The sequence below is a fragment of the Cucurbita moschata genome, unplaced genomic scaffold, assembly GCF_002738365.1.
Source record: "Cucurbita moschata cultivar Rifu unplaced genomic scaffold, Cmos_1.0 Cmo_Scf00014, whole genome shotgun sequence".
NCBI lineage: Eukaryota > Viridiplantae > Streptophyta > Magnoliopsida > Cucurbitales > Cucurbitaceae > Cucurbita > Cucurbita moschata.
Genome location: NW_019268530.1, coordinates 2,883,398 through 2,901,079, shown reverse-complemented (window position 1 = coordinate 2,901,079; position 17,682 = coordinate 2,883,398). Strand labels below are relative to the sequence as shown.

Genomic DNA, 17,682 nt, shown 5'->3' with positions numbered 1-17,682 from the left:
TTAATTTGTTTTTTTAGTTAAGGTAGTTGGAGGTTGTCAGTTACTTGTAACTTTGTGTCATGTTTTATAATTAAGATTAAGCTAATGCGTCTTCCTTTGCTCACCTCTGGGCCGGTGGCCTAAGTGAGCTACCTTGTTGCACATGCGTGTGTCACAGTGTGGGTGAGCGTGTAGAGATGAGTGTCTCGAGCGACTTCCTTTGAAATAGATTTTTCAAGTATAGTACTGAGCGGCATAGGTGTGCCAGTATTTCGCCCCAACCCGCGTGTTGGAGGTTGCTACATACACCCACTATCTGGCACAGTATCTGTAAATTACACGGCATGAGCATGGGAGGGCTAATGCCTCGATAGAACCCGGATAGATGGATGTTCAGGAAGTCTCGATGAGATAATTGACACGCGAGCCCGTTCTCGATATATATTAATTTTCCTAAGGTTGGAAATTCAAATTCTCGTACACATTATTGTACTAAATATAATTGAATTAATAGACGGTAATTCTATACCTATTTAAATTTAAATGAAAATAAATAAAATCGGATACCAAATGTATTATTTCATAATGAAATGAAATAATTTTACTATAATAAAAAACACAATAAAATGTAATAATTATATATTTAATAAAAAATATTTAAATATGTCTTGTTAATATATATATATATATATATATTGGGTTTTTAAGAAATATTGAAGCTTACTATTACAATGTTTTTTTATTAAAAAAATTCTTAAAACTTTTTATTCAAATTTCAAAATTCAAAAAACAAAATAGAAATTCCAAATCATATTTTCTTTCCAAAAAGTCTCTAAAGAAAAAAAAAAGAAAAGAAAAGAAAAGAAAAAGCAATTGAACAATCCCAAATTTCAAAATTTAAAATTTAAAATTTAAAATTTATACTTTTCTATTTACATTAGAGACTATTTAGTTGGTGAGAGATACCATTTAATAAAAGAAATTACTTTTAAGAATCATATTTTTTAAAAAAATTAGGGTTTTAATTTAATTAAGGATGGAAAAGGGCAAAATTGTAAATTTTCAAGCTTGAGCCTTTTTTTATAAGGCTTTTTCCCCTTTTAGGAGGGAGAGAGAGGTGGCTTTTCATTTTAGAGGACAATAATTCAAATTTGATAAAAAAAAAGAATATATATATATTATTCAAAAGCATTTTACTTGATTTTTATTTTTTTGGTCTAATAATTTAAAAAAGAATTTAATACATTTTCTCCATTTAATTTAAGATATTAAAAACTCCAATTTCATCCCTCAATTAATTCATGTTTTAAATATATATATATATATATATATATATATTAAAATAAAAATTTTAAATTTGAATAGTTATAATTATTCAATTATTAAATAATATTTTTGATAGCAATAAAAAATAGTTTCCATAGAAAAAATAAACAAGAATTTAAATCTCACTTTTTTTAAATACGGGTAAATTTACGTTTTATCTAAAATATTATATTTTTATAAAATTTTAAATAAATATTTACAAATATGAACATAACTTAACTAATTCGAGGTCGGGATATATTATTATTAAACTTTTAAAAAAATAATTAGAAGTTTCATAATAATAATAACAAATTCAAAATTGTAGAAAAAGTGGTGGAATACACGCAAGCAGAAAAGAGTAGAAAAAGTCAAAAGGACAGGAACCACAAATTCAAAATTGTTGCAATGCAGAATCCACTAAGAACCTCCTAAATGCAATCTGATTAGGATCTAACCAAACCTTACCTTTCTATATTTCTATATCTATCACTTCCAATTATTCAGCTTAATAAATTGTTTATTTCGTACCAATCGAGCTCAAGTTCTCGACACCGTAGCATCTTAACGCTATTTGGGCTTAATGTGTTTGCTAAAAATACCATCCAATCATTCGAGCTTCACGATAGTATCGAGACCTTATGAATTTTCATCAACAACACCATGCTTGATGCTATGGATAGTATCGAGACCTTTTTGTAGGGGATTTGAGGACATGGGTAACACTAGGCATGCAAGAAGTGTGTCTAGGTTGTCTAGCACTAGGTGACTGACCCCTCGACACCTTCTATATACTATTAAACCGTTGAAAGTTAATATCATCTAGCTTGTAAGTAAACTAATGTGATAATCAATATGTAAAAAATTGATTATAGAAATGATACTGTAAATTATATGGATGATATTTGGACTTTATGATTATGGTTACTTGATTGGAGGTGTGTATTCTCGAAAGCTAATTGCTTATTATTTATAACTTTTTGTTTCAATAAAGTGTATGTTCATACGTGTTAGATCAAACCTAATCATCTTTTTCACTCGAAACATTATAAAGCATTTTAAAAAGTAGTTTATATGGTGGTAGCATTATTAATAAGGATCATACTTTTAGTCTCTACTCGAACCCGATGAAAAAAGTTGGAATTATTCATGATGTGCCAAGAACCAAATTTGAACGGATGACATGAGAATTTTCAGTCCTATGTTCTACCGTATGAACCTAATTTTTTTTAAATATTTTTATTTTTAAAAATTGTGACGTACCTGAGATTTACTATCAATGTTATAAGCTTCATACGTCGTAATAATAATATAAAATTCGAAGAGATAATTTTAAACGCCACGATCCATGAAATAAAAAAAAAAGTAGTGTTGATGTGTGACACGTGATGTGATATCTCACGGATCCCATTTTGGGATGACAAGGAAAACACAATAACAAATGAAACGTGGCACGCTTGACAAATGAGCTTGTGACATGTGGAAATAATGGCCAATTATGCAATTGATTGAAAGGGGTATGTTAGTGGTATAATACAATTGAGCATGTCGGTTGGGGATTCTAGGAACTAGTGACGTGTATGCCTAGTCATTGCACGTGGTTAGGGTTGTCAATATCTGTCGATATCGATCTCTCCACAAACCAATACGAGTTATTCCATCATGTTTTGTTTTCACTTAAATGCATTACAGGAAAATTTTCAAGACGTCACCCAACATAAAATGTCTACAAGCAAAATTCACTTACCGAAACAACAGGAGGTTCACCTTATTGGTATAGATAGTGACTTTCATTTCTTCTAAGTCTTTCTTCGTCATCTTATCCTTAGGATTGCTCTCATTTGAGTATGGTCCCGATTCATTCATGCACCCCTTAGATGTTAGAAGGTCTTACAAAATCTTAGTCACACGGTTGACAATTTCCCACTTGAACTCTTTTTCAGACTATGCAGCTCATTCAATAGAGCTCAACCACGAATCACAAATTATTATATTTTTAAAATTTATTTCCTTTATTCATCGCTCAATGATTGCATTAACACAACTAAGTATTGAGCTTGAGTTTGATAGTCGTGTTCGATTTTTTTTTTTTGTACTAACATTTTTCTTCGATTTTTACAAGGGTGTCAATGGTCATTTCTCAAAATCTACTTTCTCGTTTTAATTTTTTAGTATTTTGAATCGAGACGGTTCTAAACCTAAAATTGAAATATTTGAGACCATAACCTTAATTAAAAGATCGAAAAGAAAAAAAACCTTATCGATATTCGAAAAAATTATTAAAATTTTAAATTTAAAAAACACTTTTTAAAATAAAATTTCGGGGATGATTCAAGAAGCTTTAAATAATGTACGATTATATAATTAATTCAAACAATGGAAAACGTTGGGATATGTGTACATAAAAATAAAAGGAATTTCCATTTTTATATTTTATTAAAAAATATATATAAAAACTCAGAAAGGCAACGGTCCATTTAGTGCGATTTAGTAAGCCGCCAATTATCCTTACAAATCAAATTAGGGCTTGCCCACTTCCTTTTGTCGTTTTCGAAAGAAACAAAAGTTTTATATATATCTTTCTAAATTTTAATTGAAAACTAAATTATATTCATTTTTTTTTTATTAATATTGTTATTTATAAATATTTTTTTAGTTAATGTATCAAATAACCCAATAACTTAGGGATAAAATATTATATTCTTACACCAATAGGAACGTTTAATTTTCACTAATTTTTTTTTTTGAATCTTTATAAAAGATCGAAAATTAAAAAAATAATAATTTTTTAAAATAAAATTGTTATCAATCGAGATAGTTTAACTTTTAAAGCTTTTAAATTGTCACAAAAAAATTCGTCGTTAATGTTGAGAATTGATAATTTGTTCTAAAGGGGCGTTGGTTGACCACCTTAAACCGACCCCAATCACTAAAAACCTTTTTTCGAAGATGATAGCTCCAAGAACATCAAATTCTTTTTAAAGTTACCATTCAAAGCAAAAGCAAAACAAAATTAGAGAAAACCCACAAATGGGTAAAGAGGGAAGGGCCTAATATTTTAGGATTAAAGCAAACTTAAAACAATTGTAAATCACTCCTTCCCCGATCGTCTCCTCTCTTCCTTCTACTGAATTTCGTCTACACGATCTTCGATTTAATAGATTTCAAACCAAAATCAGCTCGTCACTCCCCAAGGTCAAGGACGGGGTCGAACCATCATTTTGTCATCGACTCCAAGCTCTACCCAAAAATAATTGGGCATGTTAGGCTAGTGAGTAGGCTTTATTGTAGAGTGGACTTTAGTCAAATATTTGGAGCCTATAAGGAGATGGCATCATTTATGTTTTTTTTATCATTAACAAAAAGGACAAAACTTTGACACAAAATTTATAATTTAACCTTAAATCTTCTTATTTACCTTAAAAGATTCCCTCGCTAAGCAATTTTTGCTAAAATGCACCCCAAGAACATAAAACTAAAAATAGTTATCCTTAGTAACTAAAAAGGATTTTCAAACTCCCGAGTGTTACAAATGGTATCCGAGTCAGACACCGAGCGGTGTGCCAACGAGAACGTTGGGCCCCAAGGAGGAGGATCGTGAGATCCCACATCTATTGGAGAGAGGAACAAGGGACAATAAGGATGCTGGACCTCGGAGGGGGGATTGTGAGTTCCCACATCATTTGGAGAAGGGAACAAGGGCCAATGAGGACGCTGAACCCCGGAGGGGAGGATTGTGAGATCCCAGATCAATTGGAGAAGGGAACGAGGGACAACGAGGACACCGGACCCTGAAGGGGGTGGATAGTGAAATTCCACATCCGTTGAGGAGAAGAACGAAACATCCTTTATAAAAGTGGAAATTTCTCCCTAACAGACACGTTTTAAAAAAAATACTGAAGAAAATCTCAAAGAAAAGGCCGAAAAGAACAATATCTACTAATATTTACGAGTGGGAGCTGTTACACTTACCATTGAATCAAAGCATAGAAAATGTTAAGAATTGAATAGTTATCCAGTGAGCAGAGAGGCTATAATGATTTATTAGTAAAGACAGAATGAAGAAACAGAATGCATGTCACTGACAACAGAAGAACTTGATCAAACTAACCAACAGCTGACCATAGAAACAAAAGAGATGATAAGCACATTCAAATGCAAAACAGAAAACCATACGTACATGGCAACCAACCAACAGTTGTAGCCGACCAAGATCTGGTTTCAGACTCCGGCTCTCTTCTCTCAAATTATTCTATAAGCAGCAACCCATAACAGCACAGTTATAGACGAACACTCCGACGTGCTCCTTCACACCAAGAAACTTCCAATCCAACGCGCCATTCCTCATCCCGAACTTCGGAGAGCAAGCGTTCAGTACGATCGCTTCACCATTTGGACCTTTTTGGCCACCTACAACCAGAAGTTCCTCCCCACAGGCTTTGAAAGCCAGGCCCCATCCGTTTGAAGAATCAGCCCTCAGAGGAAGCCTTCCCAATATATTCCACATGTTCTTCCCCTTATCATACCTCTTAACCAGGTTGCTTAAATACTCCACTGCATATAATTCGTTATCCACCACAGCAACAAGGGGAGGCGCCTGAGCAGCCCTATTAGCATATGGATACATTCCCTCAATTTTTCTCCATTTTCTTGTTTCAAAATTGTACTCCTCCCCACAAGTTAATGAAACAGTGGAGCTCAACATTCCACCGATCACGTAAAACTTCCCATCCATGAAAAATCCCGAGCATAATCTACGCGGGGTCGTCATCTTGGGTAGTGTTTCCCATGTACCCAACGAAGAGTCATACAACTCTGCAGAGTCTAAAACGTTCCCGTTTATATCACTCCCACCTGCAACGATAGCGATCGAACCAAAGCTACCGGAGCCAAACAGACAGCGAGGTAGGTTCATTCCTTGACACTTTGCCCAACTCTTACAAGTCGAGTTATACTTCCATATAGCAAAATCAAACATCTCACGCCCAAAAACTAACAGTTCGTTTCCTACAGCTAACGATTCCTTGTCTGCGTGATGGAAGCACTCATCACAAGGCATCTTAGGCAAAGTCATCCATAATTTTCTCAAAGGATCAAATGCTTCCCAACCCTTTAAGTCACAAACCAGATACACCCAATGCTCCTTAATCCCCAAATGCTTTCTCCACCCATATAGATCACCATTTTTGACTAACTTGTTAAACCTCGAGTTAATACACGACAATGAAGTGTAATCCGATGGGCAAGCCAAAGCAAGGCAATCCATGGCAACATCATCAATAAGACCAGGGAACAGTGAATCACTTGATCTAAGTTGATGACCATCATCCACTCTTCCTCTTGTGTTCAAGTCCAAGAGATGAGGTACTTCTTCTTCTTCATTATCCACCTCCATATCAGTATCAACACAAATTCTGTTTTTCATGTTAATAACTATTCGGTATACCCAAAGAAAACCCAAATTTACGAAACAAAATCCATAAAAGTTAAACAAAAAAGCTATCTATGCCACCTCTCTGGAGAATCCTCCCCGCATCCAGAAAAAAAATTTATGATCCTTGTCCGCAATTAGATACCGTCTATTTATTCCTTCCATCAATCCAACAATTTCAAAAACCTAGCCAGTGATAACCTCACAAATTTCTCCATATATGTATCTATACAATTATCAAGAAAACTAAACACCATTCAGCGCCAAGGCATTCAAATCCAAAGTAGAACTAGAAGCGAACAAATAAGAGGAGGATTGGATTTAGAATCCTGTTAATACCATGAATTGGAACACATTTCCGGAAGCCTTCCAGCCGCTACCCGGAAATTCAAACGGAATACTCATCTGAAAAATCAAACATCCAAAAGAACAAAAAGGAATTAACCACCAATTCAAACTCCATTGCAGCAGTCACACAATTCATCGCAAAAATTCATGGCCCCATTCCGATCCCGACCATAGAAAGTCCCATCGGTCGAGATCGAAATCAGAAAACAACGCGGATCCAGCAGAAGAAACATGAAATCAATAATCCGAAAGGGGAAAAAAAAGCAAAAAAGAACATAACAGGAAGACCGGAAATTTGAATCAGATCCTGGAGTTACCGGTGGACGGAGAGAAAGGAGTTGAGAAGAAACATGTCACCGGTGCGCGGCGGAGGGCGGCGGAGTGAGAAATGGAGAGTACTGAGAGAGATCGAAGGGTGTGGGGCTATGGAAACCAGAAAAAATGGGGCAGTTTCGCAGCGATGGCCGTACATTTGGATATTTGTACTGCTTGCTACTCTTTACCATCATCGCTTCTCTAAAGCTTTCTTTTTTCCTTTTTTTTGTTTTCAACTTTCCTTTTTCGACCTTCCTTTTTTTTATTTTTTCTGACAAGAAAAATCATATTCTTCATCTTTTTATTATTATTATTATTATTATTATTTTATGTTCTAAACAAAATAAATATGAAGATTCATTTACAAACGTAAAAAGAAAAAAAGCAAAAAAAGAAAAGAAAAAAAAAATGAAATTTGATAATTGAGAAACGTGTTTGACTAAAAAGACTCGATATTTAGTTAAGTCATTTCGGGATGTGGTAGGAAGTGGATTCAGTAAGTTCGATCAAAATGACACCAAAACAAACAAATAAAAAAAGTTATATACGAGACGAAAGTGGAGATGACGTCGAGTTCACATAGCCCTTGTGGATTGGCCACACATATGCTATAATTGTAACTACAATGAGAAGTAGAGTTACAAGGCAGATGAATCGAGAAAAATTGTCTTGATTTTGATTGTTCTTTGCAATTGTCGATATGTTTCAAGTCAAGAGAGAATGACAGAGTTAGATAAATTTTATTCGATCTTCATACATAAATATACATATATATAATATATAGATATATAGGCGAAACGTATATGATATATGTAATGCATTTAAAATGGTATTGTAGAGTAGGAGATTAAAACTCTAAAGTCTTTAGACAAGAGTATTTATTTTATTATATGAGCTCACATTATTTTAGCAAAAAAATAAATAAAAAAAAAAAAAAAAACCACTATAACTGCAGTGCCTTATTTATTTTATGTAATCCAATCAATTACCAACTTTATTTTATTTTTGAAAAGTAAAACATGTCGACACAAAGTTCGAAGGGGGACAAGGTTTTAGTTATTTTATTTTATTTCTTTGAAAAAATGGGACAATGCTTCATTAAATATAATTGTTGTTATATTATTTGCTTTTAAATGTTCCGATATAATTTGTTATGACTTGTATCATATATATTAAAGTTAAAATGTTGTTGCAAGGCTCGAAAAAATTTATGTCAGTTGAAACTTACTCACTTGTATGATATTTGTGTTAGCACACGTTCGAGTATTAGATTAGTATAGTAGGCCTATCCAATGACATATTCAAACTTACCAAAAGGTAACGGGATCTTTTATGTAGCATGTTGTCATAATAGGCTCATACACAATTGAACCAAACTCTATAGAGATTTCACCTAACCTATGTTAGCATGACTAGCTTCCACTTTTTGGATACCTTAATTTGATTGTATCAAATAACTCTATGATAAAATTGTGAAATTGTTATAAATTTTGCTCATTGTTGAACTCTCGATCGGAAAGTATATGAGTTGTGGGTCCTCTCATGAATTGATTGATCGTTTGAGAGATTGACCCACTCAACTTGGTTGATAAAAAAAAAAAACCTGATATCATATCCAATCTAACTCATATACACCTTTAACATAAATTTTTGAATTGATTGAACGATAACGTATCCAATTGAATTGGTACCGGGTATATCATAGCCAATCAATCCCAAAAATTGAAGCAATTAATGGTAACCTTGGCCACTATGAAGCCCAAGTATATAGCAACTACAAAAGGTACATGACTTCAAGAACTAATCTCTAAATTAAATGGGAAAGCAACTAATTAAGTAAAGATCGTTATTAATTAACCTAATCCATTAATATTTAGGATATTTTCCATTATGTGTATGTATATCTAACTTTAATAATGGCTAACATTGATCTTTAGTACATAAGATCACTTAGAATTTTGGATTTCATATAGGAATTGGAATGGTATGGTTGTGACTTCAAATGAAAATTTGAATTGTCACACATTTCTGGATCTCACCATTACACCATTCTTAGGTCCAAATGTGAGTAGAAGTTATAAATAATTTTTAGTTAAAAAATGTTGATGAAAAGTTAAAAATAATATTACAACTCTTAAAATAATAATGATACTAAATTTCATCAGTTTTTTTTTTTTTATTATTATATAACTTAGGAAAAGACAATTATATGAACTAAATGAATAATAAAACAGTGCAGATGAAAAACAGAACACCAAAGTTTCAGAAGCTTAGAAATGTGCATTAGAAATTGAAGAGTTTTCTATCCCAAGAACTCACCTTTATTGTTATACAGATTGATCCATTTTGATGGAGTTTATTAGCCTTTTGCAAGATATAATGCACCAAATTCTGATAAATTTCGTTCCCTTCAAGTCTTTTTTTCTCAATTTTTTTTTAATTTTTTAATTTTTTAATTTTTAGTTTCCTCTCTTCCTTTAGTTACACAAGGAATACCCAAGGATGATCGGTAGTAATCATAGTACGTACCTTGTTATTCACAAGAGGCTTCCACAGCCAAGCTCTTTGTTTTTCCTCTACAAGGATCGCCGAACGCTTTAATCGACACTTGAACGCTACAACTTTTCGATCCAATGCAAGCCTGTAGACAAGAGTAAGCATTAATGAGTACAATCCAATTCTAACACATGCACAGAAACACCATAAATTTCTTATGTATCAGAAAATATAAAACCTTTTGTACAGTGGAGAGTGCATTTTGGCTGCGGCATTGACCTTGGCTAAAGCTCCCACAAGTTCCAAGAGGAGTCCCAAAACTTGCAAATTTTATAGAAGAAATGATCTGATTGGGAGATGGACACTCAAGAGAGAGTACGGGTCCTGATTTCTGTAGTTTGGTGTCTGAGCTCCACATATCTACAGGTGGTGGATGGGACTCAGATACATGGGCACACACAGATTCAATCTGTTTCAAAGCGAACGACAATCGAGTTGGATCGCTGCCAATTTCCTCAAAGAGTACTAGGGTGTTGCCAGTAGGTTTCAACCAGGATTGAGGTACATGGTATCTGAGAATTAGGAAGATAAGATACAAGGACATTTGAAGTTACTTGGAAACCTTATCCTCAAGTTAGTGAAAACTTACAGAGTTTGGGATGGTTTGCCACAGTTCTTAAGGCATTTGCTTGATCTATAAGCTCCTCTGTAATTGCAATATGCGGTACAATGACCGGAGGCAATATATGATGGCCAATAACGGCCAATACTTTGTCCGTTTATCCATGCTTCGCCCTTTCCAAAGCCTGTGAAGTCTAATGCAACAGGGTCACTACCATCAGGGGCATCGAACGTGGTCTGAATCAACAGATTGTTAGTGGAAATCCATGTGCCTCATACTTTACCTTCTGTGGTTTAACTCACTTACACGTCATTCACAGAAAAAGCTACCCATAATTATGGTGCATACTTGAATAAGATGATGAAATGTTAACATGCAAGCAATTGTCTTAGCAGAACAACATCTAACAAACTTGTATGAGAAGTATCTTCGAGCCTATACACGAAATAACAACAATAACTTGCCGGTAGGAAAAGAGGTAAGAAAAGAGGCCATGCAAACGTATTTCCAACCTTTATAAAAGAAAGACGAATGGAAAACGTATTTTCAACCTTTATGAAAGAAAGACTAATAGAGACTAAATATTTTTAGAAGAGTTAACCAGAATCAATTTTAAACTTTATTCAAAATAAAGGACTAAATTGAACATTTGAAAGTATAGAGAAAATTCAAAATACAAGACCAAAATCATATTTATATAACCGAGAAAATGTTCAACATAATCTAGACCAATCTTGTAAAACAAGGAGTCCCCTCGCTCTCTAGTAGGAAACAACTCTAACTATTTTCTTATTCTTATAAATCATACATGAAATAACCATACCTTGTACCACGTCAAAGGTTTATTCTTAGGCAAGCTTGGTTGTGAAAGCCATTGTGAAGAGCTTCCACTCGACAGTCCTAAATCTTCACCTTTAAGTCCAATCTACCATCAAACGACAAAAAAAATAATTATGAAAAAAGGTTAAATTACAGCATTGATGCGTATGAAAGAGACTACAAAAGAAACTAATAATTAAAAAAATGGAACTAAAGGCATACTACGATGACTTTAATCAAATCATGAAACAACGACTGCGGTAGCAGTATAAGGCAATTAAACTCCAGGATGTTTGAAGAAACCAACCTGATACGTCCATTGTCCAGAAGAGATATCAACAGTGATGCCATTTTTTTGGCTTTCCAGTTTTACCCCTGTGACCCCTGCCCCTTTCGTCTCAAAAAATGCTCCATAATGCTGATATATTGCATTACAGAGTTTGTGGGTTAAAAATATTTAAAATATTCATCCAATAAAAGAAATTCACATTGCAAATTTTTTTTTGAGATTCAGGTAATGATTTCTCGCAAGATATATGCCGGCACAAATTTAAGTGAAGCAGAACCTGAAGTCCCACTGTCAAACTCAGGAGGTCAATTGTATTTTTCCCAGGTACCAGTGTGATGGGGATCTCCAAAGAAACCTTAGAATTGCCTTTACCACCTCTTCCACTTCCTACAAAGAAATTCAAACAACACCTATAAAGCAGCACGATTGCAACAACGCAGGAGTAATTTTAAAGGCATTCAAATGCACAGAACCAAATAATTAATTCCAATCACCTGCAAGCTTTTTATTAATAAAAACGTGAAGAGCATGGCCAAGGGATTCAACATGGAGGACAGTTTCCGATCCATTTTCAAGGAAAGGTTCGTCACCTTTTATATCAGTGCTGCCAAATGGTAGTAGCAAAAGTTGACGAAACTATTTTTAGAAACTGGTTGGCAGTCCGTTGAATAAAGAAACTGAAGATTTAATAATAAATAGAGTACATACCTTAAAGAATACCACAAGTAATCGCTTTGATCTGCTGTAGTATTTATTTGCTCTGAAAGTCCAAGTTTCGCAAAAGAATTATCCTTTGAGATGCCAACTGGTTCGTCTATCCAACTCCAGCCTGAGTCAAATGCTTCAGAAGCACTAGCATCAACTTTCAAAGGTTGGTTTGAAAAGGATGGCCTCGTTGTTACCGAATTAATCTGCCATAAAATGAGGTATACTTCATTCGTGCAACAATTAAGTCAATTAGGAGCAAAGAAAAGGAGCGATAAGAATTGAAAGGAAATATTCACTTGACTGGAGTACCAACAATGACAAGTCACAAACAAAAGATAAGAATTTTAGTTATCGGCTGCAAATACATTTGCTGAGAAGAAAACAATAACCTTTGCAGTATTGAGCACCACATTCTTGCAGTCAGGCAAGATACTAACAGACCATGCTGGCAAATGATATGTATTACCATTGAAAGTCACCGTCGCATCAGATTGGGTATCCACATTGGCAAGAAAAGCACAACATTGAGAACCGGACTTGTAAACTGTCGCCTGAAGAATAACATCTTATTAACCATTTTTTACCATCTTCATTATATGAATGTACAACACACGAAGGAATATGATTATTTACGGTAAGAGCACAGTTTTACAATTGTGATCGAGACAACTTTTCCCTGGATACTCTCTTCACAATTTCTGCAAGTAGTTTCTTCTGATTTTCTTATCATACATTCTGATGCATAATTCCGCTAGGTTCCATGTTAAACTAAAGCCAGAAATAGTAGTCGTTCTTTCGTATACCATGTCAAACTCTAATTGTTTCCCCTACTAAAAGGAATCCAAACTAGACGTACATTTCAACTTATTATTATTGTACTGGGTAAGCTCTTGATAAGTTTTAAGACGAAAAGACAGTATCCGAATAATCTACCTCCAAATTTCGACCAAGAGAACTAACTGCGGGTTCTGTGCTCACTAATGCTTCTTCGCACATCTTTATAGCCTTGTGGACTTCCCTCAAGTGACCCCAATTAGGTTGCCTAACCAGTCCTGCAGAATAGAAGAATAATCGTATAGAAGAGAAGTAGATTGTGAAGAATTAGGATGATCGTGTATCCATATCGTTTCTTTTTTTCCATTTTTATGATTAAGTTCACAACATCACTACAATTCCAACCAGCATCTTCATTCTTTGCACAAAATTTGAAGATATAATTGCAATACCTGAGAAGATTTTTACATCTTAACAAATCAATTAAGAACCAAGGAGTCGGAAAAAATAGTGAATATTTAATAGACGGAAACCATACCATACTCATCTATAGGGGCATCATAATCATAACTAGTAGAAATAAACGGTCCACCAGTAGTCCTACCAAAGTTTGTCCCACCATGGTACTGTATAAGAGAAAATAAAGAAAAACCGATGCCATCTATCATGGGTTCACACGTTTCAAGGAAACGTAAAGAAATCATTTACTCTGTCAACCATAATGAGCATATCACAAGTGGAGTACCATGTAATAATTCTGTAAAGTTCCACCATTCTGATAAAAGCGTGCCACAGCATATGCAAGATCTTCCACGGGTCTGTATGGCGAGGCTCCACCAAAGGAAAGAAACCTATGATAAAATAATCAGAAATCGAGTTGACAGAGAAAAAAAATGCAGGAATCAGTAAATGCGAAAGTCTACCATCCAGCCCAATTCTCAGTCCAGATTTTGGGCTTATTCTTAGAATTTGGCGTAAATTGATCACAGTAGAATCCATTGCAAGTGTTAATCTGTGGGGTCACATGACAAGCACGGGGAAGTTGTATATAATATGGTAAGTTTATATTCAATCAAAATTTGGCCTAGCTGTAATGTGTAACGAGCAATTAAGATTTGTCGTCTACAATTCATGGTCATGATACGGAAAGATTCCTCACAATGGGATCGGGGGCATCAGGTTGGTTGCACATAACCCAAGGAACTCCCGTGTTCAAAGACGTAGCCATGGTTGCCGCCCATTGGATATAGGATTTAGCAGCAGATCCATAAGAAGACTGAACGTTTCCATATTCATTTTCAATCTGTTTTTGGAAGAAAAGCAGCCATTATATTAACCTTTTAAGTACTCTTACTTCAAATGTGTGATAGTCCTGAGACACCATCATTAGACATGAGACACCATCACTAGACATGCGAGCAAAAAACAAGGGTGGTTGAACATAGGTTAGGAATCACAGACTCTACACAATAATATGATATCCTCCCTTCTAGCATAAGTTCTCCTGGTTTTACTATTTTGGGAAAGATGTATTTCCTTGCTTATAAACTTATGGTCATTTTCTAAATTATTCAAGGTTGGACTTCCTCCCGATCCAGATTGCTTTCATCTCTGTTAAAAGGGGAAGAGGAGGGAGAAATAAAAGAAGATACTTGAAAATTGAAATCCACCTGAGATAAAATAACTGGTCCGCCCTGAGAGGCATATAATTTCTCCTGCTTCAATACATCAACAATCTTGGCTGTAAATCGCTTCATTTCAGCCTATACAAAACCATTATTTATTTTTTCTTAATATGAGGATAAACACGACACTGGAGCAGAAAAAAAAAAAGCAAAAGCACCGAAATGGTAAAGTTATACTTAACCTTGAATGGTTCATTATCTGTGCGGAATTTAATGCCAGATACGAAATGCAACCAAACTGGAAAACCTCTGTTTTTACATCAAACAGTTTCCGGGGGGAAAATAAAATATAAAAAACGTTATGGGCATTGCACAAAAGGGAAGAGGTGTAAAACCCAGAGAGAACGGAAATGGAAAGCAACTGACGAATTGAGAATGGAAAAGAGATGTACCCGTAATTCCATTCCGCGCACACATATGGACCAATTCGTATATGTACATATAGACCAGCAGCTCCTACCAGCTTTACGAATTTAACTAAATCCTTCCTTCCCTCGAAGTCATACTGTTGATTGAGAAATCGCAACATTTTATACAGTAATCATGTAAAAATGAATAATAATTGCCACTGTTTGGTAGACGAGAAAACGTAAGAAGACCGAAAAAATGATAACAGAAGACGGGTTCCATCCATCATTGAGCTTTTTCAAGGGATGAAAAACACAACTCAACGGTAAACAGATTTCTCAAATATCTCCCAATCCAACAATTTCCTTGGAACCAAACGCCGCTCTTGGATCAACGAAGTCGCAAAAATGTACCTGGTTTCGAACAGGTTCGTGTAGATTCCAGAACACGTAAGTTTCAATCACATCCAGACCTCCATCCTTAGATTTCTGAATAAGGTCCGGCCACATCTGTCGAGTACAAACACCACTAACCGATTCAGATAGAAAAATCCTCAGAGAAAGAACGTCAAAGCTCCAAGGCTGAAGGAGACAAACCTCAGGAGTGCTGCGAGGATAGTGTATGGATCCAGAAACCAACACTCTCCGCTTGCCGTCGATCACCAGAGCCCGATGATCGTACGTCACATTGGCCGCAAGCGAAAATGAGTCTAAAACGCCTAAAACTAACAAAACAACCACTAGCGCATATCGAACTCCCGTCATTGCTAAAATCTAATCCAAAACAACAAGAATTTCACCAAAAGAACAAAATCCACAGGTATATATATCGCCATCAAGCGTAATTTCTCATTTTCCTCAACACAAACAATTATCGAAATCGCTTACACTCCACTTCCATCAACACACAAACACATTACAAAAGGCTCTCACAGTAAGAATGTTGCTTCAATACTTAGAACAACGAACAACAAGAATGAATCAGAGAAAAAATAAAGATAATGTTAGCATCAAGCAAGCTAACCTACAGAGGAAGGAAACACGGCACCTCTTGATACCTCAAGTTCCAAACCGAATCAAACACGTCTTCTTTCTTCAACTTCTTCTTGTTCTTCTAGTCGTTTCTCTCTCTAGATTTGAATTTCTCTCTCTACTGTAAGTGAACTTTTAGTCTCTCACTCCATAGTTTTCTCTGCCATATTCTGTATACTGTACCCTGTTGTTGCCGTGGATTATTATTATGGAGGACGCGGGAGAAAGAATGTCAGAATCTGCTGCGGTCGAGTCTATGAAAATTAGCGATATGTTCACCTCTCGATTTCTGCCACGTGTTCTATATGTGGTTGTTGTGCAAGACCAAATGAAGCTTTAATTTTGACAGCTTATCTATATTATATATATATGGAGGGAATTCCCTACCTATCACAATAATATAAATAATAATAATAATAATATAAATACAAAAATAATGTTAAAAAGTATTATTAAAACTAATATGACAAACTTTTGAAATATTTTATTTTTTCAGAATTTTAAAAGTATATTTATTGATTTTATTAATTTTATTTTCTTGTCGATTTTTTATATTTGGACTTTCAATTATTTTTTTAGTGATCGATTCGTTTTTTAGTCTTATGTGATGATTGGGATGCATAGTAATGAAATTATTAGTAAATCTGTAGAATTTATTATCATGTTCAGAATTTAAATCAAAATTTAGGATTACACTTCATGACTCTGACATTTTACGGGTCCTTTTAACATACTATATTCTTATTCACACGCATGTTATGAAAAATTTCTAAGAGATCATGCAACATAAAATTGATTCGGTAAAGCACGTTTAGTTATAAAGTTCTTATAATTGAGTCGGGAAAGAAGGAAGTCAAGTTATCTACTGGGTGTCTATTATAATTTTAATTAGTTCATTTTTTTATTTTTTAATCTTTAAATTTGTACGTTTAGCCATAGAGTTCCTAGAATTGAAAATCATATTTAAATTTAATTTTAAGTTTTTTTATTTATTTTTATTTTTTATATTTCCGACAATGAAAGAATCTTCGCCCCCCTCTTGTTTTTTTCTTCTCAACGTTTGACCCATTTTCCTTTTTCTTTTTTATATTTTTATTTTTTATTTTCTTTTCGGTGAAGACTCTTGTCGGGAGTTGAAGTGGTCCCACATACAGCTGTCCAATCAGCACCACTGGTACTCTTTAAGTACTATGCACTCGATTCCACACGATCCTGCCACTTTTATTTATTTAATTCTTAATAAAATTTCATGCATCAACTTATGGATTATGTCGTGGAACATTTAATTAGGTTAAATTATAAATAAGATTATTGGAGTTTGAATATAGTTTTAATTTTCGACATTTATAATTTTCAACGTTTTAATTTAATATTTCTACTTTCAATGGTATGTGGTTCGGTTACACATGTCGTGTTACAAAATTCAACCTTTTTTTTTTTTTTTCTGTTGACTTTACTTTAGTAATAGGTAAGGGATTGTGCTTTTTCAAATTTAATTTAATTTTTTAAAAAATAAAAAGGTAAAGATTTTA

At 34.2% G+C, this 17,682-nt stretch overlaps 2 protein-coding genes across 6 annotated transcripts; both read right to left on the bottom strand.

The window, feature by feature from the left end:
• Positions 1 to 5,292: 5,292 nt before the first annotated feature.
• LOC111452594 (F-box/kelch-repeat protein At5g60570-like) lies at positions 5,293 to 7,564 on the bottom strand. 2 transcript variants are annotated; one of them, XM_023093393.1, is made up of 3 exons: positions 7,381 to 7,564; positions 7,055 to 7,120; positions 5,293 to 6,698 (listed from the first exon to the last, which is right to left on the bottom strand). In XM_023093393.1, the coding sequence occupies exon 3, from the start codon at positions 6,677 to 6,679 to the stop codon at positions 5,537 to 5,539; it is 1,143 nt and encodes a 380-aa protein (XP_022949161.1). In that variant the 5' UTR covers positions 6,680 to 6,698; positions 7,055 to 7,120; positions 7,381 to 7,564; the 3' UTR covers positions 5,293 to 5,536. The 2 variants fall into 2 exon arrangements, with proteins under 2 accessions (XP_022949161.1, XP_022949160.1); XM_023093392.1 differs by having other exon boundaries at positions 5,293 to 6,941; positions 7,381 to 7,563.
• A 2,074-nt stretch (positions 7,565 to 9,638) lies between these two features.
• LOC111452305 (beta-galactosidase 8-like) lies at positions 9,639 to 16,407 on the bottom strand. 4 transcript variants are annotated; one of them, XM_023092949.1, is made up of 20 exons: positions 16,143 to 16,407; positions 15,716 to 15,892; positions 15,533 to 15,628; positions 15,164 to 15,276; positions 14,954 to 15,020; positions 14,757 to 14,849; positions 14,246 to 14,389; positions 14,010 to 14,098; positions 13,832 to 13,937; positions 13,625 to 13,712; positions 13,246 to 13,364; positions 12,702 to 12,863; positions 12,313 to 12,515; positions 12,099 to 12,208; positions 11,882 to 11,991; positions 11,623 to 11,733; positions 11,320 to 11,421; positions 10,524 to 10,732; positions 10,113 to 10,446; positions 9,639 to 10,019 (listed from the first exon to the last, which is right to left on the bottom strand). In XM_023092949.1, exons 2-20 carry the CDS (start codon positions 15,881 to 15,883, stop codon positions 9,912 to 9,914), a joined length of 2,532 nt encoding a protein of 843 aa, XP_022948717.1. In that variant the 5' UTR covers positions 15,884 to 15,892; positions 16,143 to 16,407; the 3' UTR covers positions 9,639 to 9,911. The 4 variants fall into 4 exon arrangements, with proteins under 4 accessions (XP_022948717.1, XP_022948718.1, XP_022948719.1 ...); XM_023092950.1 differs by having other exon boundaries at positions 16,147 to 16,407; XM_023092951.1 differs by having other exon boundaries at positions 16,167 to 16,407.
• Positions 16,408 to 17,682: the final 1,275 nt, after the last annotated feature.

Excerpts from the sequence above, each read along its gene's own strand:
- LOC111452594 (XM_023093392.1), bottom strand. The coding sequence starts at position 6,709 with ATGAAAAACAGAATTTGTGTTGATACTGATATGGAGGTGGATAATGAA.
- LOC111452305 (XM_023092949.1), bottom strand. The coding sequence starts at position 15,883 with ATGACGGGAGTTCGATATGCGCTAGTGGTTGTTTTGTTAGTTTTAGGC. Across the intron at positions 11,992-12,098 it reads TATTAATAAAAAGCTTGCAG|GAAGTGGAAGAGGTGGTAAA; the intron begins GTGATTGGAATT and ends ATTTCTTTGTAG. Across the intron at positions 11,734-11,881 it reads GTTTGACAGTGGGACTTCAG|CATTATGGAGCATTTTTTGA; the intron begins GTTCTGCTTCAC and ends GCAATATATCAG.